A 22783-nucleotide genomic window follows, 5' to 3' on the forward strand; every position below is an offset into this window, starting at 1 on the left:
TCTACTTCAGCAGCTGTTTTGCTGGCAGACTCCAGGCAGAGCTTTTATCATAATCTTATAATAAGGTATTAATAGCAATCTCAGAGGAAACTGCTTGCTCTTTCTCGAAGAGGAATTATCAGTAACTGCAAAACTCTGTTTATGGTTTTGTACAGGATGGAAATATTGGTGACAAGGAAAGAATTCCCTGGATCCTCCTCTGCAAGTGGAAAGTCACTCCTGCACTACATGCTTTCTTCCATAGAAAAAATCAGATGTTGAAAGTCCAATAATTGGTCAACAGAAATCTGAAACCAAGACACTGGGCTTTGATAATACTTTTATATGAGGGATATTAAGAGGAATTTTTACTTTTGCAAGCTTAGATGAGAAAAAGCATCGATCCTGTATGAAATGATAGTGAGAGCCACTTACTCAGTGATGCTGCAATGAGTTCATTTTATTGCATAACAGAGGACAAATGAAGTACACTAATTGTAACAGAATGAGATCAAGTCATGAATCCCAGTCCTCTCTCAAAAGCACACAAGGCTATTCTTTCTTGTGTCTGCTACAGAAGTCCTTAGAATATTTCCGAGAAAAAAACATGTCTTTGTTCAAGGTTACAGCTCTTAAAATCTGTAATATCTGCATCTGGACTCTTTATAAAAATCAGTGTTTCTCAGAGCAGTGTGAAAACTTACCACCTAGGTTCGGTTTCTCCCAGGCACTGTGTACGTATATATTGAAGCCTACCTGCCACTGGAAAAATCTATAGCAATGCAGGTTAGATGAGCAGGTGGTAACAGAAAAAAGGCTGTATGGAAGAATAAAAATTCAGAGAACCACAGATGCCTATTGCTGGCTGATTTCTTCAGGACTCTTAGGCCTACAAAAGACCTCTCAGATATTGATCCTTTTCCTTGGTATCAAAGAGATGAACAAGTGCACTGAAGTCTGTGGGAGCTGATGGATGCTATGAAAGGCTTTTCACAACAGCACTGGCAAAGTTGCCTGCCTGTTTCTTCTGCCAGAGGAAAGGATTGTATAGCTTCACTGTTAAAAGAAACAAAACAGCAAACAAACACTGAGCAATTCTTTTAACGTGAAATAAGTATTCGGGCTGCTCTTCCCTCCAGATGTAAAGAATCCCATTGATTTTGTATGAAAAGCAGGTTCTGTATTGTTTAGGTTTGAAGAAAATAAGATGAAGCAATGTTTTTGTCAATAATTCTGAAGCTCTTACAATCCAAATGAAATCAAAGTTTCAATAGTGACATATAACAGTTAAATTTGCCTAGAATGGACATGAATTCTTCAAGATTTTCAGCACCCCAGAACAGAAGGAAGAACCAGGGAGCATTTTTGACAAATTAGACCTGAACTAATAAGATAGAAGTGATTTGACGTTGTTAAACTTGCCTTCTGTTAAGGGAAACATCTGTTTACTATAATAAAATCAATGATCAACTTCTATAAAGACAATTCAAATTCATTCAAAACTGTGCTGAGTTTTTATCACCCATAGTATAAACAGCCTATTAACATAAAAAGTAATATGTACATCTATATATCATGAAAAGATGCTGAGTCCTCCCTTTTTCCTTTTCCATATTTCTTAAGGTTATTGGAGTAATTATTTTGCTTTTCAATTAAAACAAAAAGCCATCACAAAATAATTCCTTGTCTTTGAGCATCTAAATCCTTAAATTGGGTTACTTAGGACTTGAGCCAACAGGAGGGTTAAATGAAGCGCAATAGCTAGCCAAGTAGTGTTTGCCCCTCAGATAACAGGCTGCTCATGCAGAGCTACAGGACTTCCATACAGCCTTTTTGCTAAAGCCATCTCTGACAGTGTGAAGAGGATACAAAATTCTACCAACAGATTTTTTAATCCATTTCACTCACCATTGCACAATCCTTGATTGCTGTATACCAGTGATATTATCCAAAGCAATGTTGGATTAGCACCCTGAACAACTCTTAATCTCTTCTGAGACTTACTCCTCAGCAGAGAGGTGAACTTGTTTCTACAGAGAGCCCTTTAGCTCTAGCTGTCCTGCCTTTCACAACACATTGACCCAGAGGCATGCGGCTGTTCTGGTTTGTCTGTGCTGGAGACCCCGAGGAGGATACATTTGACAGCACTGGCACCGGAGCCCGGCAGGGAAGTAGGCTAGGATGGATGGAAGGATTGCAGCACAATGCCCTTTCAAAGTCAGGTGAGTTCCTGTGGGGCTGCCAGCCCTTGCACCCCACGCGATGCAGCGTTCCCGGGGCTGTGTGGTCACACAGACTAAAGGCTAGACTTGACTGGTGTCAGCAGCAGGAAAAGGGCTAAAGCCTTCTCCTCCCTTCCCCATTGATTAATCAGTGATATGTGAAGTACTTCCTGCACAAAGACAGCATACTATTGAAATAGTTGAAAGGCTGAAACCTAATGTGGGCAGAAGGTGCAATTTTTCTTGTTATCTGAGGTTGGCAGACATGTATTTTCAGATGAATCAACTCAGTTTACTAGGCGGAGAGACAAATCAAGTCCCTGGAGATTTATACCATGGGAAATGCCTTGGAAAGTGTTCCAAGTTGTCTTTTATAAAATAACAACACAGTTTTGAGCCAGCAGCTCCTCATCTAAGTATTGATCCTTTCCTGGCATGACAACATCTTGTTGAGATAATGACATAATGTTTCCAGTGGAGCCAAAGGCACCCCAGCCCCGCTCCAGACATGCTTGAGCAGACTGAAAAGAGCAATGAGATGCAGAGTGCTGATGAATGGTCCTTTGCCTTCAACAAAGGAGAACCTGAATGCAAACAAGGATTTATTAACATAAATGCTTCTTTCACATTTTGAAATCAGTGAAAACAAACACGCATGAGCTTCAAGCTGCAATCTGGCTTATAAAACACAACAGATTTTCTTAGCTAAGTTAGATACTGAAATGTTACTGACTGCTATTTCTCTACTATAATAATTTTCTCATTAACTTTTACTGTTTTTGAGCATACTGCCAATAATTAGCAATGAAATAAAGGACATTTTCTTCTATTGTGCAGTGTGTAACAGACAGAAAATTGGAATACTCTAAAAAACTCATATAGCTGCTGCTGCGTGATTTATTCCTTCACTACTCCCATATGTTCACACTTCAACTGGCTAATTATATGAACTATGAAGAAATTTCCTGAGTTACTTTTTCCTTCGGAAAAAGACTGTGATACAGACCCCCTCTCATGAACCATGTTACAGAAGGACCCAACTCTCCTGGCTTCTCAGTGAAGAGAGACAGACCACACTCCTAGACAGGAGTTTACATCTTAAATGAACCAAAGACTATGTAGAGGTGGCCTCTTCCTTCACCTACACAAACACAAGAAAGTTCATTTTTAAACACATCAATTTAAATAAACTTGCTTCACTAAATTTCCTTTTACCACAAAGAAAGGCCCACTATTCTTTGTGATACTCCAACAAAACCACATTTTAATTGGATTTTTATATAAGATTAAACATCTGTATCTAATGTGCATTCACATATATATATGCCATGTATAAATCAATGTAATGTAACTGTTTCACTGTTGCAGAGAGTTTAACAGATAAATAATAGTAAGAAATTAGAAAAGGAATAGCTTTGAGAGCAATTCATAGGTTATGCAGCCCAAGGGACTGTTATGATCATCTTCTCTGATTTTCTACACAAAGAACATAGATTTTTCACACAGTAAAAGCCTCAATCAAGCTCAATGAATTGTAGCTGAAGTACTGCAAATTTTCAGCAATACATCCTGTCTTAATCTAAAGAACTAAATTTATGAGGAAGCTCCGACATCCCCTACCGAACCATTGCTTATCTTCACTCTTTAGACAGTATTTCTGCTTAGGTTTTTCTAGTATTAACTTCCAACCATCAAATCATGTTACAACTCTCCTACACTCTTTAATGACTGCTATTATTATTATTTGTAACTTTTAATTTTTGCCACATACAAATGCAGAGCACCAGCGATTTTGAATTTGTAGAGCATTATTAAGAATGTTGGCTAGCGTTATCTGAGAACTGATACAAACAGAAGGGTACAATGTACAAATTAATATAAATCATAGACAACAAAGGTGGAATGGGATCAGCTCGATATTAATAATATTAACAATTACAGTATTATTACTGTGGAAACAAGAATATAATATGAACTATGAATTTAAAGTTTTTGTCATGAAGTACTTATAAAACTTTCAGTATCAAAGTGTGTAAAAAAAATAGAAAAAGGTTCGTCTGGTAGAAACCTACCTGTTGTTCCCTCAGTTTCATTAGTCCAGTATAAAACACTATCTCCCTGAGCAGGTATCTCCTCTCACAAAACAAAGCCAAAAAAGATAAAACCCAAAAGTTTTCAAGCTTCATTAGTATTTCAGTATTGCTCCTGTTCTCCAGCCCATGGCTGATTTTCAGAGTTAGAGAGATTTTTGAAAAATGATGCATAACATATTTATTTCCTCTGGCTACTTGTGAAGTCTTATTTTAATGACCATGCATACTAGAATTATTACCACTATACTTCAAAATTTCAGTAGAAGAGATGAATCCTCTGAGCTCTTTCCATTTAAAATGGTTTTAACTTCTGAGGAGCTGCCTGTGATTGCCTTATCATTTTCTTTTTGAAAGCCAGGGACTCTCTGGTGCTTTTACATTAGTATTCTTAGTTCGTTCCTTGCACTAAGATTGCCAGTCCTGAAACAACTGTCAAGACTATTCAAGAGAAATGGCAAATTTTCATTCTGAGGTTTAGAAGCTAAGCTGTTCTTTCTTTTATTACTTTACAACATGATGCTACATGCTGTGTTATATAAGAAAGTGATATGAATAGCAAAATATTTCATTCTTACTTTGGAGTCTGAGTTTTCTCCCCTTAGCTGAAAAACTTGTACTATTTCTACCTTTGTTTCAAAAGTAACAAGGTCTAAATAGAAAAAAAATATGCAGGTTTTCCAATTCTACCAATGTTCTTATATTTGAGAAAACATTTACCATCTTCAGCTAATGAGTACTTTCAATTACTTTAATTCTCTAACACAGTATACCTCTTGGATAAGGAGCAACAATGCTTTAAAGCGAATATGTAAAATGCTTTGTCATTTATATCATATCTTTTCATCCAAATATTTGCAGTTACTCCCATTTTCTTTGCAATATAATTTTGCTTATATCTCCTTCTGCAACCTCTCAGCCCCTGTGTTGCTAAATCATAAACCCTTCCAACACTCTCACTAGTAAAACAAGTTGCTCAGCCAACAGCATTACTGCAGGAGCACTCAATAACTTCTTCCTACCAAAAGTCATGCTGGAAGGATCCTGTTACAAGAACTCCAACTGCAATATCTTAATTATACTCATCACTCATGTTTACATCTGCTCATATTCAAACAAGAGCATACACAAAACACAAAACCAGCAATAAAAACACAAGTAATAAAGAACAGTTAATGAGACCTGATACAGACATGCCTCTAAAGTAGCAAATTCTATTCCTCTTCAAGAAAAACAAAACATGACTTTTTGATACAACTCACTTGACTTGAATGATAACTACGATGTATTATACTGAAGATATTTTTGGAAATGCTATCTATGCAACACACTGCAAGGCCAACTGTGAATTCATATTCTATCCTGTATTTGTCATTCACCTTACAATACCTGAACTCACTCTACCACTAATCCTTTTCTACAGAAATTGTATTAATAGGATTTCAATACTGAAAACAGGTGGAACGCTAAAAAAAGAAGGGAAGAAGGCTGTTTTCAGTTTAAGTGTACTTTTCAACTGCTATGCAGAGTAACTCAGAAATGGATTGTAAAGCAAACAGTGAAACTTAATTACCTTCTAATATATATTTGGATCAAAGAGAAATTAATTGAGAGTGAAATGGGGTTGAATAGCATAGTAAAGGCTTTGCTATCCTCCAGAACACCAAGGAAAACTAATCCCTCACACAGACGCAAATGACATGAAAAAGGAAGTAACAGTGTCTTTGAGGCACAAAGAGAACTCAGTGGTAGGCTTAAATAAGACAGAGATCCAAGGAGAAACCACAAAAAAAAAAAATTAAAAAAATGCTGGTGAGGGAGCTGGATGGTCACAGACAAGACTAGAGAAAAAAACCAATCTAACTAAATCTTGCAGCATTCAGTCATAATATTGTCAGAGGACAAAGGTATGTTCTCAAGATAAACTGTAGATGCCAATTAACATACAGCTTGATGCATTCGAGCACCTGAAAATATCTGCTGAAGATAATTCATAAAAACTTGTGTGTAGTATCATGTTGCCATTCTTCTTACATGCATGGGGAGACTTAAAGATTCACTTCTAAATACCCTTTTTTTTTTGAACAAAAATATAAGAAGCCAAGGACAGGACTGATGCTAGTTGCATGCCAAATGCACCGTCTTCGTGCTGAATACGTTTTCTGAGAACAATGGAAAACACAGGCTAGCCAGAGAATGAACTAAAAGGAACATATCTTTTACAGACCTTTACAGGTCTGGAGGCTCAAAGATCAACATAAACATTCATCAGAGTTGTTACAAACCACAGGTCAGAGCAGTTTAGTATCAGCAGTCACAGAAGCAGCTGGATAACCAAGAAGTCAATAATGCTGAGAAATACTTCTCTCCACACCTGGTACATTTCCTGAAATTTGAAACGAAGTTGTCCGTCAGAACCAAAATGACCAAAACTGAGAAGCTGAGCCAAACACCTAAATCTGCTGTTAAATTCCTTCCTAGAGTTACAAGGCACTTAACCTGTAACTTGTTTCAGGTTTTCTCTTAAAAATTCAATAATACAAACTGACATGAAGAAAGAAAGCGAGGCCACTTAGCAAAATGAGTATGGATATTCTAAAAAGAAACCTGAGGGATCTGAGAGCCCTACTCACTCTCGTATTACATGCCAAAATCTAGTTTTGCACAGTTTTGTACTCCAGTTAATTACAGATGGTACTTTAAAAAAAACAAACCAATCCAAAAAGCCAGTCTGTAGATTTAGGGGAACAGGTCCAGATACCCACCTTTCACATTCTGCTGCATTTCACGTACAGCTTTTAGAATAAAGCAAAAGTAGACAGTTCTGCTATTTATTATGACTTTGGTAAAAAAGTGGTTCTGTGTCTGTCCCAAGGGATTCATGCTCTTACTGAATTTAGAGAAATGCTATTGCCTACTTCCTCATCAATAGCACTAAGCAGGTCTTCTGGCACCTTTAAAGTTCTCTCAGCAAGTCAAGATGCTTTAGCTGCAGGAAAAGTTAGCTAATGCTCCAATGATTTTACCTTTCACCTTGTTCTAATAGATAACAAGTTAAATGTGGAGTTTAGAAACTGATATAGGTAGTGTAATTTAAAGAAATTTCTATTGGCAATGAACAGAACTATCATGGCTCAGAGACAAATATACATTGATTTATTCCTCTGTTCGAAGTTCTGTCATGCTGCAATTCACTGTATGTACTGGAAGCATAATAAGATGGAATTTCAAGGAACTAGAAGTATGCTGGAAAGAGAACCTGTTGCTTTTGCCAACTTCCCTGTCTCCTACCCAAGACTTCCACTTAGAAGCGTCCTTCCTCCTCTGAGTCATTTAAGTCTCAACTGCATATTGCATCAGACTTGGGGAAAGAGCAGTTTCATCAACCAGACTGCTGTTAAGCAAGTACTCCTTGGACACAGAGTGCTGTTCCAGACTATGCCCAACAATGTCGGATTATCAGTTGATGCTGTGACAGACAGAAATAAAACTAAAACCCTTCACCTAAACCCACATGGAATGTAAATATGGGGACTGCTACTAATATTTTAGTGAATAACAGCCTTTGAAAACTGCCCACATCAATCAGTCTTCTAGAAGCAGAAAAAAGAAACAGACATTTACCCAGAGACAGCACATATTTATGCTCTTTCCTGTTTCACAGTATTCTTTCACTGTTACTGAATACAGAGTGCAAGTGTGCACAATTCCATACATGTGCACCACCACAGTAAGTATATTTTGGCAAGTCTGCTCACATTTTCAAACCCCTGTTCAATTCATGCGCAATAGGGAAGGCCACTTACAGAGAAAAAGCTACGAAATGCTATGGTGACTGCTTGTCTGCAATGACTACTCCTCCTGGTCATTGCTCTCTCATTTTGATTCCTTCCTCCTTTTTTCCTCTTCAATTTTCTGGAGAAAAATTGTACTACACTGGAAGAGCTGTTGAGACTATGTGATTTGCTGGCCCATATCTAACCCCTTTCAATCTAGCTGTTGGCTATCTCTATTCTTTAACATCCCTTTATTCTTTCTTCCATAGTACTACATGTCTACTTATCTCATTTATCTTACCTTGCCTTATATCTTTTTGTCACCAAGTACTGAGCCCTCCAGAACTGTTGTCCTTCCTAGTGTATAAGTGGCTATCTCTGCTTCTACTATTCTTTTTGTGCAGAATGCTGGCTTTGGGTTAGCTTGCTTGGCAACTTCACTGCCTTTGCCCAATTTTATTTTAAAGAACTGCTTCTTCCATTGTATTTACAGTAAAGTTGATGGATATAATAGCTCAGTAGGAAGGCATATGGATGGACCAAACAGTGATCAGCCACCATAAAAAGCCCTGAGTATTACATTCAGAAGCACTTACACCAGTTTGCTTAAGCGGTAAAAACATGCAAAAACTAATACTTCAATGTGTAGGGACCCATATGAATTCAGTTTGGGTTTTCTTTTTCTGTATTAATTAAAGCAAACAAAACCATACATACAGCAAAATGTAGTCTTGTAAGCTTGTAGAACAACTAAGTTTAAAATACAACTCACAGCTGCATCTACATTACAGCATGTTGCTGACGAAGCAATGTGAGGATAAGCATGAAAAAGCACACTCCCTAGCTTGCACAACTTTATCAGTAAATCCTCCTGGTGTGAGTGTACCTAAGTCAGCAGGGGAATGCTGTTGTCAGCTAAGTTAATTATGTTTATTATCAATCTATACTTTCCTGTCATCAGAAAAGCTTCTTTTCCAAAAATACACTGCACCTCCACAGAAAAGTCTACCTGTGTAACCATACCAACACAGCTGTATTAGCAGAAGCTCTCTATAACAGATTAGCTGAAAAACAAAGCAATAAAACTGAATGTCCACTGAAACACCTGCATATATAGTTCACCAGCTCTTACACTAATAAACATCTCAGCATCTACTTTGTTCAAAACATTGCTAGTGCAAGAATATTAATCAGCCAAGAATGTGGCTTGTTTGGATGCCAGAAGCAGTGCAACTGCAGCTAAGCACAATTCAATGTTAATCAATTTCCAAAGTGCTTGTCTAGATTCTTGAGAATGTTTGAAAACTACACTGATGATAACAGCAGTGGGTGAGTCCCAGCAGTGACTGCAGTGTTGTTATACTGATTGAATGACAGTACCTGACCCCCAGCAGACCTCCTCAAATGAGTAAAGAGGTTGCCATTGAAAACTCTGTACACCTTCAGCTGCCCATGTTACATTTATGTAACCAAAAACATTAAGCATTAACACTGCTAAAATACATGCTTAGACCACCATCTCCTTCCAAGTACTATACAGCTATGAAGTTATCTCATTATGATACTCCATTAATACTGTTTTGTAAAGTCCTTTTCAAGGACATACACTTTGTGGTTGTATCAGCTTAAGTGATGGGCATAAGGAATTGCACCTAAATTACCTGATGGGGCCTTGAAAGGTTCCTCCTTCCAAATCCCTTGCATCTCCAGAACCTCGGCAACACAGGTTTAGGTGAGGCATAAAACACAGAACAAGGAAAAAATGTAACAGTGAATGGAAAGAGAATTAAAATAGTATCCCTGACTTCTTGAAAGTCAAGAAGAAAGGGTCTGTCCAGCTCTGGATGACTTCAGTCTAAGGGTCTAAACTGGCAGCAGCGGCACACAGTTTCAGAGATTTTGTGATTGTACTTGTTACAGATGTAGCCCCATTTGCAGGTCAGACCCATTCACATGAACAAATCAATGCAGCTGTTATTTGTTTCCAGTATCAAATTCTGCACCACACAAAAACTTTAAGCACCACACAACATATACTGAATACAATGAAAACTAAATAATGCAGTTAACTTTGTACTTACTTTATTATATAATGCAATAAAACTTCCATTTCTAAAACTCACCAGTTCCACATGGCTGCGCCAGACTGACAAAAAAGTTAAACAGTGTTTCATCAGCATTCAGGTCAAGGATGACAGATGATTTAGGCTATCTAGGCTGAATCTAATTAAGTTTCCTTTGCACAAATATCAACAAAAAAGAAAAGAACAGAAATAGAGGTTCAACATCCATACTAATGCTAACAATAGAACGTATCTTTTATGGATTTATTACTTTTTTGACTGTCAAAACAAAAAGTACCTCATTTTTGTACTCTAACAGCAACAGGTCTGATTTAAATTTATCTAGCTAAGACCATGCAAAGTTTCACTCATGACCTTACAGGTTTTATCTTCACTTTAGCTAACAGGTGTAGTTCATGTTACATTATGCTTCTTGTATATTCTATTAAAGTTGCTGATAGTCAAGGTCATAATGCATTACAAAAAGCTTACAGGTCCAGAATCTGTAAGAGGGATCCTATTTAAAGGACACAAGTAGGGAAGATGATGCTACCCTGTCGTGGTTTAAACCCAGTCAGGTAACTTGTTCACTCACTCCCAGTGAGTGGTGCCGAGCTGACAACAATCAAGGTCCGTGTCCGCCCCCCCCCCCCCCCCCTGCACCGGGGCTCTCCCCTTCCCCGCTCCTGGAGGAACGGGGAGGAGGATCGAGAGAGTGCAACTCCTACGGGTTGAGACAAGAACAGTCCAGCAACAAATCACCACCGCTACTATCAGCTAAAACAATGATAAGGGAAAATAACAAGGGAAGAGAATACGATACCACCGGCCAAGAAAACGAGTTCCACCCGGAAGCTCCTGTCCTTCTGGGTAACTCCCAGTTACCCCCCACCCCGGGCATGACGTGCTGTGGTATGGAATACCTCCCCGGCTAGCCCGGGTCAGGCGCCCCGTCTCTGCCTCCTCACAGCTTCCCCTCCTCCCTGGCCTGGCAGAGCATGAGCCTCACAGAGTCCTTGGTCAGGGTAAACATCACTTAGCAACAACCGAAAACATCGGCTTCACCAACGCTGCTCTCAAACTAGAAGTCAAAACACAGCACTGCACCAGTTAACACAAAGGAAAAAACATGACTGCTACTGCTGAACCCAGGACATTATCCACCCCTTATTCCATACCATTCACGTCGTGCTCAGATCCCACATTTTCAATACACCATCGCTCTCCCACATATATACATCCATATACATACAGACCAAGAGGAAAAAAATCATTTTCTTAGTGCATGGACCAATCCCTATAATGCTGCCGAGTCCATTCGGTCCATGATGTTCCAAGTTCATTCTCTGTTGGGATGATGGCTGGAGGGAAGTCAGGGCCAGTCGCTGGTGACCTGGAGACATCTAGTTGATGGGCTATAAAAGCATTACACAGCAGGCAACAGTATACAATTGAGTTCACTGGCTGTTTTCCCCTGAAATCAAATCCCCTTGAGGTATACATCGGACTTCCCCATCTTCCCCCATTACCCACCAAGTATATCCAGGTCCCTGAGCAAAAGCAATCCCACGAGTGGGTTTGCCTTTACCTGAAGCAGGAATAACCCAGACTGTCTTCCCCAGCAAATTCTTCATATGCACCACAGGAACTTTGTCCCCCTCTACAATATGTAAAAGTTCTGACTGGGCTGGGCCAGCCCTGTTGGCAGATCCTCTGGTGTTGACCAACCAGGTGGCCTTTGGTAAATGTGTATCCCAATGCTTGAAAGTTCCCCCACCCATCGCTCTCAGTGTAGTTTTTAACAGCCCATTGTACCGTTCGATTTTCCCAGAGGCTGGTGCATGGTAGGGGATGTGATATACCCACTCAATGCCATGCTCTTTGGCCCAAATATCTATAAGGTTATTCCGGAAATGAGTCCCATTGTCTGATTCAGTTCTCTCTGGGGTGCCGTGTCGCCACAAAATCTGTTTCTCAAGGCCCAGGATAGTGTTCCGGGCAGTGGCATGGGGCACAGCGTATGTTTCCAGCCACCCGGTGGTTGCTTCCACCATGGTAAGCACATGGCGCTTGCCTTGGCGGGTTGGTGGCAGTGTGATATAGTCAATCTGCCAGGCCTCCCCATATTTATACTTCAACCATCGTCCTCCATACCAAAGAGGCTTTAACCGCTTGGCTTGTTTAATTGCAGCACATGTTTCACACTCATGAATAACCTGGGCAATAGTGTCCATTGTTAAGTCCACCCCTCGGTCACGGGCCCATCTGTATGTTGCATCTCTGCCCTGATGGCCTGAAGTGTCATGGGCCCACCGGGCCAGAAATAATTCACCTTTATGTTGCCAATCTAAGTCCATCTGAGCCACTTCAATCTTAGCCGCTTTATCCACTTGTTGGTTGTTCTGGTGTTCTTCAGTGGCCCGACTCTTGGGTACATGGGCATCTACATGACGTACCTTCACCACCAGGTTCTGCACCCAGGCAGCAATATCTTTCCACAGTGCAGCAGCCCAGATGGGTTTACCTCTGCGTTGCCAGTTGCTCTGCTTCCATTGCTTCAACCACCCCCACAGGGCATTTGCCACCATCCATGAGTCAGTCTAGAGATAAAGTACTGGCCACTTTTCTCGTTCAGCAATGTCCAGGGCCAGCTGGATGGCTTTCACCTCGGCAAATTGACTCGATTCACCCTCTCCGTCAGCAGTTTCTGCAACTTGTCGTCCAGGACTCCATACAGCTGCCTTCCATCTCCGATGCTTTCCCACAATACGGCAAGAGCCATCAGTAAACAAGGCATACTGCTTTTCACTTTCTGACAGTTTATTATATGGTGGGGCCTCTTCAGCACGCACCACCTCCTCCTCTGGTGACATTCCGAAATCTTTGCCCTCTGGCCAGTCCATGATGACTTCTAGAATGCCTGGACGACTGGGATTTCCTATTTGAGTTCGTTGTGTAATTAGTGCAGCCCATTTACTCCATGTAGCATCAGTTGCATGATGTGTAGAGGAGACCCTGCCTTTGAACATCCAGCCCAGCACGGGCAGCCGGGGTGCCAGGAGGAGCTGTGCTTCAGTGCCAGTCACTTCCGAAGCAGCTCGAACCCCTTCATACGCTGCCAGTATCTCTTTCTCAGTTGGGGTATAGCTGGCCTCAGATCCTTTGTATCCCCGACTCCAAAAGCCGAGGGGTCGACCTCGAGTCTCCCCTGGAGCTTTCTGCCAGAGGCTCCAGGTAGGACCGTTCTCCCCAGCTGCAGTGTACAGCACATTTTTTACATCTGGCCCGGTCCGGACTGGTCCAAGGGCTACTGCATGAACTATCTCGCGTTTAATTTGCTCAAAGGCTTGTTGCTGCTCAGGGCCCCATTTAAAATCATTCTTCTTCCGGGTCACATGATAGAGAGGGCTTACAATCGAACTGTAATTTGGGATGTGCATTCTCCAGAACCCCACTGCACCCAAGAAAGCTTGCGTTTCTTTCTTATTAGTTGGTGGAGACATTGCTGTTATCTTGTTGATCACATCTGTGGGGATCTGTCTACATCCATCTTGCCATTTTATTCCCAAAAACTGAATCTCCTGTGCAGGTCCCTTGACCTTACTCCGTTTTATGGCAAAACCGGCTTTCAGCAGGATTTGGATTATTTTCCTCCCTTTCTCAAAGACTTCTTCCGCTGTATCGCCCCACACAATAATGTCATCAATGTATTGCAGGTGTTCTGGAGCTTGCCCCTGTTCCAGTGCAGTCTGGATCAGTCCATGGCAAATGGTAGGGCTGTGTTTCCACCCCTGGGGCAGTCGGTTCCAAGTGAACTGGACACCCCTCCAAGTAAAAGCAAACTGTGGCCTGCACTCTGCTGCCAAAGGAATGGAGAAAAATGCATTGGCAATATCAATCGTGGCATACCACTTGGCTGCCTTTGACTCTAGTTCATACTGAAGTTCTAGCATGTCCGGTACGGCAGCACTCAATGGTGGTGTGACTTCATTCAGGCCACGATAGTCTACTGTTAGTCTCCATTCTCCATTAGACTTTCGCACTGGCCATATGGGGCTATTGAAGGGTGAGCGGGTCCTGCTGATCACCCCCTGACTCTCCAGTCTACGGATCAGCTGATGGATGGGAATCAGGGAGTCTCGGTTGGTGCGATATTGCCGCCGGTGCACTGTTGTGGTCGCAATTGGCACTTGTTGTTCTTCAACTTTCAGCAACCCCACAGCAGAGGGATCTTCTGAGAGACCAGGCAAGGTGGACAGCTGCTCAATTTCCTCAGTCTCCAAAGCAGCAATACCAAAAGCCCACCGGTACCCTTTTGGGTCTTTGAAGTACCCTCTCTTGAGGTAGTCTATGCCGAGGATGCATGGAGCCTCTGGACCAGTCACAATAGGGTGCTTTTGCCACTCCCTCCCAGTCAGGCTGATTTCAGCCTCCAGCACAGTCAACTCTTGGGATCCTCTTGTTACTCCAGAAATATAGATGGGTTCCACCCCTTGACAGCTTGATGGCATCAGGGTACACTGTGCACCGGTATCTACTAGAGCCTTATACTTCTGCGGGACTGATGTGCCAGGCCATCTGATCCACACAGTCCAGTAAATCCGATTGTCCCCTACCTCCACCTGGCTGGAGGCAGGGCCCCTCTAATGGTCGTCACAGCATTGGACACTTAAGTCGTGTTGAAAGGGATTATTCTTCGTTATCACAGGAGCTGGAGTAAAATCAGCTCTTCCACTCCATCTGGGAAACTGCTCACCAGAGACTGAAGCCGTAGCTCTCATGGGACGATCAGTCTTGGCCCTTGCTCCCCTCTTCAGTTCACTCACCCGTTCCTCCAAAGCTGAAGTAGGTTTTCCATCCCACTTTGTCATGTCTTCTCCGTGATCCAGCAGGTAAAACCATAGGGTACCCCGTGGCGTATACCTTCTGTATCTCCTCTCTTGAATAATAGGACGTCTTTTGTTAATAGCTGAGACGTGTGTTGGTACACGTGAGGAGCTGGATAAATCAGATACATCGTCCCTCAATTTGTCGAGGTCCTGGGACAGTTTTTTCACAGCTGAGATGATGGAAGGAGTGAGATTGTCTTCGAACTCTCGGAGTTTATGAACCATTTCATCCACTGTTAGTGGTACTATGTCATTCCAGGTCACTGTTGCCAAGGAATGGGCATATGATGACGGTGCATTCCGTGTAAGTTTTCGCCACATGGGTCGTGTACATTCAACTTCATCTGGATCTATAGGTGTATCCCCGTTATTCGGCTTGATGTGATAGATCATCTCTACGATGGCCGATTCCCTCAGAGACTGGATGCCTTTGTCTATAGTAGTCCACTTGGCCGAACGACTCGTAACATCGTCCTTGTACGGAAACCTTTCTTTCACAGCTGCCAAGAGCCTCCTCCAAAGGCTGAGGGACTTTTTCTCTCTTGCAATTGCTTTGTCAATTCCCCCTTCTCTAGCAAGTGATCCCAGCTGCTTGGCTTCTGTACCTTCTAGTTCGTGACCATCGGCCCCATTGTCCCAGCATCGGAGTAACCAGGTGATGATGTGCTCCCCTGGTTGACGGGTAAAATCTTTTCGCATATTCCGCAGCTCGGTTGAGGTCCGAGGTCGAGAAGTTACCTCTTCTTCTTCTTCTTCGTCATGTGATGATGACTCCTGATCAGATTCTGGACCGGGTGGTGAATTCATTGGTTCTTCATCTCGCTTCACCCTTTTTGCCTCCTTTTTGCTTGTTCTCTTGCGTACAGGGGCAACCGATATTGGTACGAATTGGTCCTCTGGTTTGGCTGCAGTGATTATCACTGTGGTTTGAGTAGCGACTGTACTTGTTGCTGGGGGTGGTGTAGCTACCGTGCTTGGAGCTGGGGTAACCGCGCTGTCTGTTGCAGTTGAAGTTTGAGCAGCTGCTGTACTTGCCACTGGGGTAGCTGCGCAGTTCATTGCAGCCAAAGTTTGAGTAGCGACTGTCGCTTTGCCCTCAAATCCGCCGATATTCTTTTCCTTTTGAAGGTGCTGGATAGTGTTGAACAAGGCCCTGTAAGCATAGGCCAAGCCCCAGCACGTTGCCGTGATTTGTCCATCTCTGGTATGGCCAGAATGACCACACACCTCATTTAAGTGTTTTACTAATTCTTCTGGATTTTGCAGTTGTTCGGTAGTGAAATTCCAAAATACTGGAGGGGCCCACTGACCTAGATACTTGCCCATACTATCCCACACACCCTGCCACTCATGGCTGTCCAGCCTCTGGGAAAATCTCTCGGTCCTCCTACATCGTCTTTTGACCCCAGACAAGACCCAAACCTGAATCTGCTTAACTCTTGAAATCAGTAGTGGGCAAAACACACTCTGTATGCGTGTTAGCATGGTGATTCCCATCACCATCAGTAAACAAGTCTCAACAGCATTAAAAGGCCATTTAAAAAATTCAAAACTCTCAAATGTAAATGGTCTGGGGGGACGACTAGGAGGGTAAAAGGATGTCTCCTTCACAGGCTGAGCACCTGAGAAGGAGAAAAAAGATGTGTAATTGCTAAGAACCTCCATCATATACCTCCCAAAGTATAAAGGTGGTGACCACACTGGGAACATAAACCAGATCAGTTTCATGATCAATAATTCTATTGTATTACAAGTCATTACCATAAAGTACAATGGGATAAAAACCTTAGCCCAAGCCCCACACTTGAAAAACACTAATACAGCCAATACCGGATGGACGTAAGATATGGTATACTGAAACTGTGAGATCAAGAGGAAAAACCTTGAGAGCCAATAAATCAGCATTGTGACGAGTGACTATCAATCCAGTCAGATCTGTTCTTATCTCAACCCCTCGTGCCCCACGTTGGGCGCCAAAAAGAACTGTCGTGGTTTAAACCCAGTCAGGTAACTTGTTCACTCACTCCCAGTGAGTGGTGCCGAGCTGACAACAATCAAGGTCCGTGTCCGCCCCCCCCTCCCCCCTGCACCGGGGCTCTCCCCTTCCCCGCTCCCGGAGGAACGGGGAGGAGGATCGAGAGAGTGCAACTCCTACGGGTTGAGACAAGAACAGTCCAGCAACAAATCACCACCGCTACTATCAGCTAAAACAATGATAAGGGAAAATAACAAGGGAAGAGAATACGATACCACCGGCCAAGAAAACGAGTTCCACCCGGAAGCTCCTGTCCTTCCGGGTAACTCCCAGTTACCCCCCACCCCGGGCATGACGTGCTGTGGTATGGAATACCTCCCCGGCTAGCCCGGGTCAGGCGCCCCGTCTCTGCCTCCTCACAGCTTCCCCTCCTCCCTGGCCTGGCAGAGCATGAGCCTCACAGAGTCCTTGGTCAGGGTAAACATCACTTAGCAACAACCGAAAACATCGGCTTCACCAACGCTGCTCTCAAACTAGAAGTCAAAACACAGCACTGCACCAGTTAACACAAAGGAAAAAAACATGACTGCTACTGCTGAACCCAGGACATACCCTTATCATATTTCTCTTTAAGTAGCTTTAAAATTACTGGGACATGCAGCTTTCACTTATGGATAATGATCTACCAAGATCTCCTAAAGCAAACCCCAAAGCAGGCAGAAAAACTCATTACTTTTTATTCTTAATAATAACTTACATGTGAAATATATACTAAAGAATAAATGTCACGCTACAGGTCAGGTCTTATACTACATGGTGGTTTTTAAGTTAATTATGGTGGAATGTTCCCTGAACTATCTTTGATACATTAAGTCAGCCTTGCATTAGGATGCAGTGTAAAACCTCTGTAAGTCAGCATTACTTTCTCAGGAGCCACACCCCAAAGAATAATGTAAAATCATACTTATTTAGTTTGCAGAAGTGATGTATCCTTCGATCAGAGTGCCGAGAACTCTATAAAGACCCTCAGTCTTGTACCATTCCAAAGCAAATAAATAAAGTGGATACAATGATTGGGTGAGCCCAATCTTCAGGAAAACTTTAAAGTATAGAAAGATGGAGATGTTGGAACAAGTCCAGAGGAGGCCACAAGGATGATCAGGGGAATGGAGCACCTCCCATAGGAAGACAGGCTGAGAAAGTTGAGGCTGTTCAGCCTGGAGAAGAGAAGGCTGCATGGAGACCTCATAGCAGCCTTCCAATATCTGCAGGGGACCTACAAGGATGCCGGAGAGGGACTGTTCACCAGGGATTGTAGCAACAGAACAAAGGGTAATAGGTTTAAACTTAAACAGGGGAAGCTCAGGTTAGACAGAAGGAAGAAGTTCTTTTCTGGGTGGATGGTGAGGCACTGGAACAGGTTGCCCAAGGAAGTGGAAAATGCTCCATCCCTGGCAGTGTTCAAGGCCAGGTTGGACAGAGCCTTGGGCAACATGGTCTAGAGTGAGGTGCCCATGGTGAGGCAGCTAGAACTAGATGATCTTAAGGTCCTTTCCAACCTAAACCATTCTGTGATTACACAGTATCACAGTATCACAGTATGCTAGAGATTGGAAGGGACCTCGAAAGATCATCTAGTCCAATCCCCCTGCCGGAGCAGGAACACCTAGATAATGTTACACAGGAATGTGTCCAGGCGGGTTTTGAATGTCTCCAGGGAAGAAGACTCCACAACCTCCCTGGGCAGCCTGTTCCAGTGTTCCGTCACCCTCACTGAGAAGAAGTTTCTTCTCAAGTTTAAGTGGAACCTCTTGTGTTCCAGTTTGTACCCATTACCCCTTGTCCTATCATTGTTTGCCACTGAGTAGAGCCTGGCTCCATCCTCGTGACACTCCCCCTTTATATATTTATATACACTAATAAGGTCACCCCTCAGTCTCCTCTTCTCCAAACTATAGAGACCCAGTTCCCTCAGTCTTTCCTCATAAGGGAGGTGCTCCACTCCCTTAATCATCTTCGTTGCCCTGCGCTGGACTCTCTCCAGCAGGTCCCTGTCCTTCTTGAACTGAGGGGCCCAGAACTGGACACAATATTCCAGATGCGGTCTCACCAGGGCAGAGTAGAGGGGAAGGAGGACCTCTCTAGACCTACTAACCACCCCCCTTCTAATACACCCCAGGATGCCATTGGCCTTCTTGGCCACAAGGGCACAGTGTTGGCTCATGGTCATCCTGTCGTCCACTAGGACCCCCAGGTCCCTCTCCCCTACACTGCTCTCTAACAGGTCGTTCCCCAAGCTATACTGGAACCTGGGGTTGTTCCTGCCCAGATGCAGGACTCTACACTTTCCTTTGTTATATTTCATCCAGTTATTCCCTGCCCAACTCTCCAGCCTGTCCAGGTCTCGCTGGATGGCAGCACAGCCTTCTGCTGTGTCAGCCACTCCTCCCAGCTTAGTGTCATCAGCAAACTTGCTGATAGTACACTCAATTCCCTCATCTAAATCATTGATGAATATATTAAATAATACTGGTCCCAGTACTGACCCTTGAGGCACTCCACTAGTTACAGGCCTCCAACTAGACTCAGCCCCATAGACTACAACTCTCTGGCTTCTCTCCTTCAGCCAGTTCGCAGTCCACCTCACTACCTGATCATCCAGACCACACTTCCTCAATTTAGCTGCGAGGATGCTGTGGGAGACTGTGTCACATGCTTTGCTGAAGTCAAGGTAGACCACATCCACCGCTCTGCCATCATCCATCCCGCTGCGACACCACCTCCACCACGGGAGGAGCGAGCGGTCCCACACCGACTGACCCACCACCTCCACAGCAGCCCCACTACCAGGCTTTTCTCCGCCCAACACACTCCCCTGGTGCGATTGGCTCAACCTGACCCACCCGGCAGCACTCTCACTTTTGGTTGGCTAAAAGCTCTGGGCCGCATTGTGGGGCGAATGAGAAGCAGGATTGTTTTACGGTCCCAAAATGGCTGCGCTCTGTCCCGTTTGTGTGGAAAGGGGTGGGAGGGAGTGAAGTCTGAGGGAGCAGTTCGGGGCCGTGAGCCGCGCCGCAGGGAGGGGGATGAGGTGACGGCCGCCATGGCGAGTGAGGGCGGCAAGAAGCAGTTCTGGAAGCGGAGCGGCGCGAAGGTGCCGGGCAGGTGAGGGGGCGGCGGGAAGGTCGGGAGCGGCCGGCTGGCGGAGGCTTGTCGCTGTTCGTCCCGCCGCCAGCTGGAGTACAGGGTGTCGGCGCGGGTCTGCCTAGCTCCGCTTCGTGGTCTCCAGCGCTGGGCTCCTGGGAGCCGCCTTGGCCGCTGAATTCACCAGATGCTCGTAGATCTGTGCTCTCTGTGGCCGGCCGGTCGCTGTGGCTGGTGCGGGGCCTCTCCTCCCTGCCTTGGTTCTTTTCTGTTAGCTCAGTGCCCGGAGCGTTGCAATTGTAACTTAATGCAAGCTATGGTATTTTGAAATAGTGTGCAGGAAACTGCACTTTAGAGGCATAGAGCTGTATTTTAGCTCCTGCTTAATGTTTCAAAATAGCATCGATTTCACAATTCTCTTCCTGAAGTATAGACAGCAGACCCAGTCGTGGTATTGCAAAGAGCTACAAACACGTTCTGCTCTTCACATTTTTCTGGGAAATACATCCCCAAAGTCACATTAACTCTTTTGACCATTACGTCAGGCTGGACCGCATGTTCAGGTGATTATTTAACAGTAACTCTGCTCCCATCCCTGAGCTACTTTTGTAAGTAGAGTAATTCTGTTTCCTATATTATTTTTATAAGAGCGATGCGTGCTCTTGGTTCTTGGAGAACTGTAACTCTGCACCGTTTTCCTGAATTCAACAAAACCTGCTCGGCCTTTTAGCTCCTTCCGTTCTTAGTTACCCATAAGCAATAACTTGTAGCAGTTTTGTTTTTCTAGTTACAAACTAACCCTTTGAGTCTGACTGTTCCTGTGCTGAACTTGTTATTTTGTAACTTTGCTGAGTCCTTTAGGAGTAAATACACCTGACCCTCCTCCATTGGGTGGGGTCTATGAATAGATGCATTTAATTAACTTGAAGGCAACTGCAGGCATGTGGAAAAATAAGGATTCTGCTTTTTTTTTTTTTTTTTTAAATGGTGCGGAGAAGGTTGATGTTGCTTTATATTTGGGTGGATTCCTATCATGGTCATTCATAGTGTCTGAAGGAAAAGGCAGATTTTGTGTGAACGCCAAAATGGAAGGGGACACCTGACTCTCATGTGAGCTAAGAGGAGAAGACTGCAGGGGCTTGATGTGTGGGGTATGCATACAGTCATGTAGGAAGGCTGGTGGTGGACTGACTCTTTCATTTGTATGGGATCACGTGAAAATTGATAGCCTTTATAAACCACCACTCAGTCATCTCTAGGGCTAATTTCACTAATATTAATACTGCTTGTGTAGTATAAATTTAAGTCTGTCAAAATTTGTGACTGCCATCTTCCTGGCTTGGTTCTATCTCAGGTTTACTAAGGTCAGGCTTATTTATGTTTATGATCTGAAGATTGGTTTTGATTTGTCAGGAGGGCATGTTTGTTTTCTTTTATGTGGTTTTTAGTGCAGGTTTAGGTAGATGTTAACGTTGTATATGATTTGCTTCTCTGACAATCAGAGTTTTGTAGTAGTAATTTCTGTTATGAAACCAGATGTAAATCTTGATGTGCCTTCTGTGGAGTTTTTTTATGTATAAAATAATTTTGTAGCTGAAAACTGAGCAAATGAACTTTTAGTTTATAGAGAGTTTTATTATTCATGAAGTAACGTGCTGTTTTGCAATGTTAAAGATAATTGTAAATAAGTCTGTCTTGGGCAGCCGCTCCTCAAAACATTTGTTTTAATACTCATGGCTTTTATTCTCTAATATGACATCTTTTGTGTTTTTATTTAAATACGTCAGTCTTTTACTTTAGTAACAGTTAAGTCCTCCTGTTAGGCAAATCTATGATTTTTTTATAAGATACTTTAATTTTAGCTTCATTATTTTTAATGTCATGAGGGATTCTTTGAAACAGAAAACTTGGAACATTTCAATTCAGCTGATTATAGGCTGTTTATTTGATACACAGAAAAAAACCCAAATGTTTTATTATTTTTGTGATAACTCTTTCTTTTCCTTTAGTATTCAACATGTGTATGGAGCTCAGCATCCGCCTTTTGATCCGTTGTTGCATGGAACGTAAGTCAACCTAATATTTAAATATTCCAGGTAGCTTATATCTCCTCTGCCTTCTCTCCCCTTTTTCTTCCCTGTTGGCTGTAAAGTTTTTTGTTAGTCTTCCTTTTTCAATTTTTGTCATCATCTTGACTTCTCTGTTCTGTCTTGTCTTATGACTTCCTCATGCTTATCATATTGCGAACAACAAACAGCTGTTCAGTTCTTAAGTAGCCTGGATTGCCAGCATTTATTATCTGTTTGCAGTGTCTTACACATTGAAAATCGTAGGGTAAATATTTGGGTGTAAGCAGCTTTCCTGCATGCAACTTTATGTGGATGGATTGGCTTTCTTTGCCTGTAAGAGAAAAGAGTCAGGTTGTGATGTAGATCATTTTGAGGCAAAGGTGTGCATTTTGACTTGTGAGGAGTCAGTAGGTAGAATAAATTTTAGTGCTTTGAAAGTTGATTGCCATAGATCATGACTATTTGGTATCAGAACACAATGTACATGAAAATGGTAGCATTATGCTAAACATCATTAGTAACCAAATATATTTCATGCTGATAAGCCAAAATGATTTTCATCTCCTTTTGCCTGAG

General features: G+C 42.9%; 1 protein-coding gene and 2 long non-coding RNA genes across 4 annotated transcripts in view; 1 reads left to right on the forward strand and 2 right to left on the reverse strand.

Moving 5' to 3' along the window:
• Nucleotides 1-22783, reverse strand: part of LOC133276571 (uncharacterized) — a 787535-nt gene that overhangs the window by 671842 nt on the left and 92910 nt on the right. The window lies entirely within an intron of this gene.
• LOC133276366 (uncharacterized) lies at nt 422-2285 on the reverse strand. The gene is made up of 2 exons (XR_009745848.1): nt 1888-2285; nt 422-1035 (listed from the first exon to the last, which is right to left on the reverse strand). It is a non-coding gene; the product is annotated as an uncharacterized LOC133276366 (long non-coding RNA).
• Nucleotides 19992-22783, forward strand: part of TBC1D22A (TBC1 domain family member 22A) — a 169894-nt gene continuing 167102 nt past the window's right edge. Inside the window, exons 1-2 of one of the 2 annotated variants that reach the window (XM_061467491.1) lie at nt 19992-20159; nt 22148-22204. In XM_061467491.1, coding sequence (XP_061323475.1) covers nt 20098-20159; nt 22148-22204 — 119 coding nt within the window. In that variant the 5' untranslated portion in view covers nt 19992-20097. The remainder of the gene's footprint in view (nt 20160-22147; nt 22205-22783) is intronic. The other variant, XM_061467492.1, reaches the window with a different exon arrangement.

The sequence above is a fragment of the Pezoporus flaviventris genome, unplaced genomic scaffold, assembly GCF_033815535.1.
Source record: "Pezoporus flaviventris isolate CSIRO_AGI_PZ_B2104156 unplaced genomic scaffold, CSIRO_AGI_Pfla_v1 ptg000045l, whole genome shotgun sequence".
NCBI classification, from domain to species: Eukaryota; Metazoa; Chordata; class Aves; order Psittaciformes; family Psittacidae; genus Pezoporus; species Pezoporus flaviventris.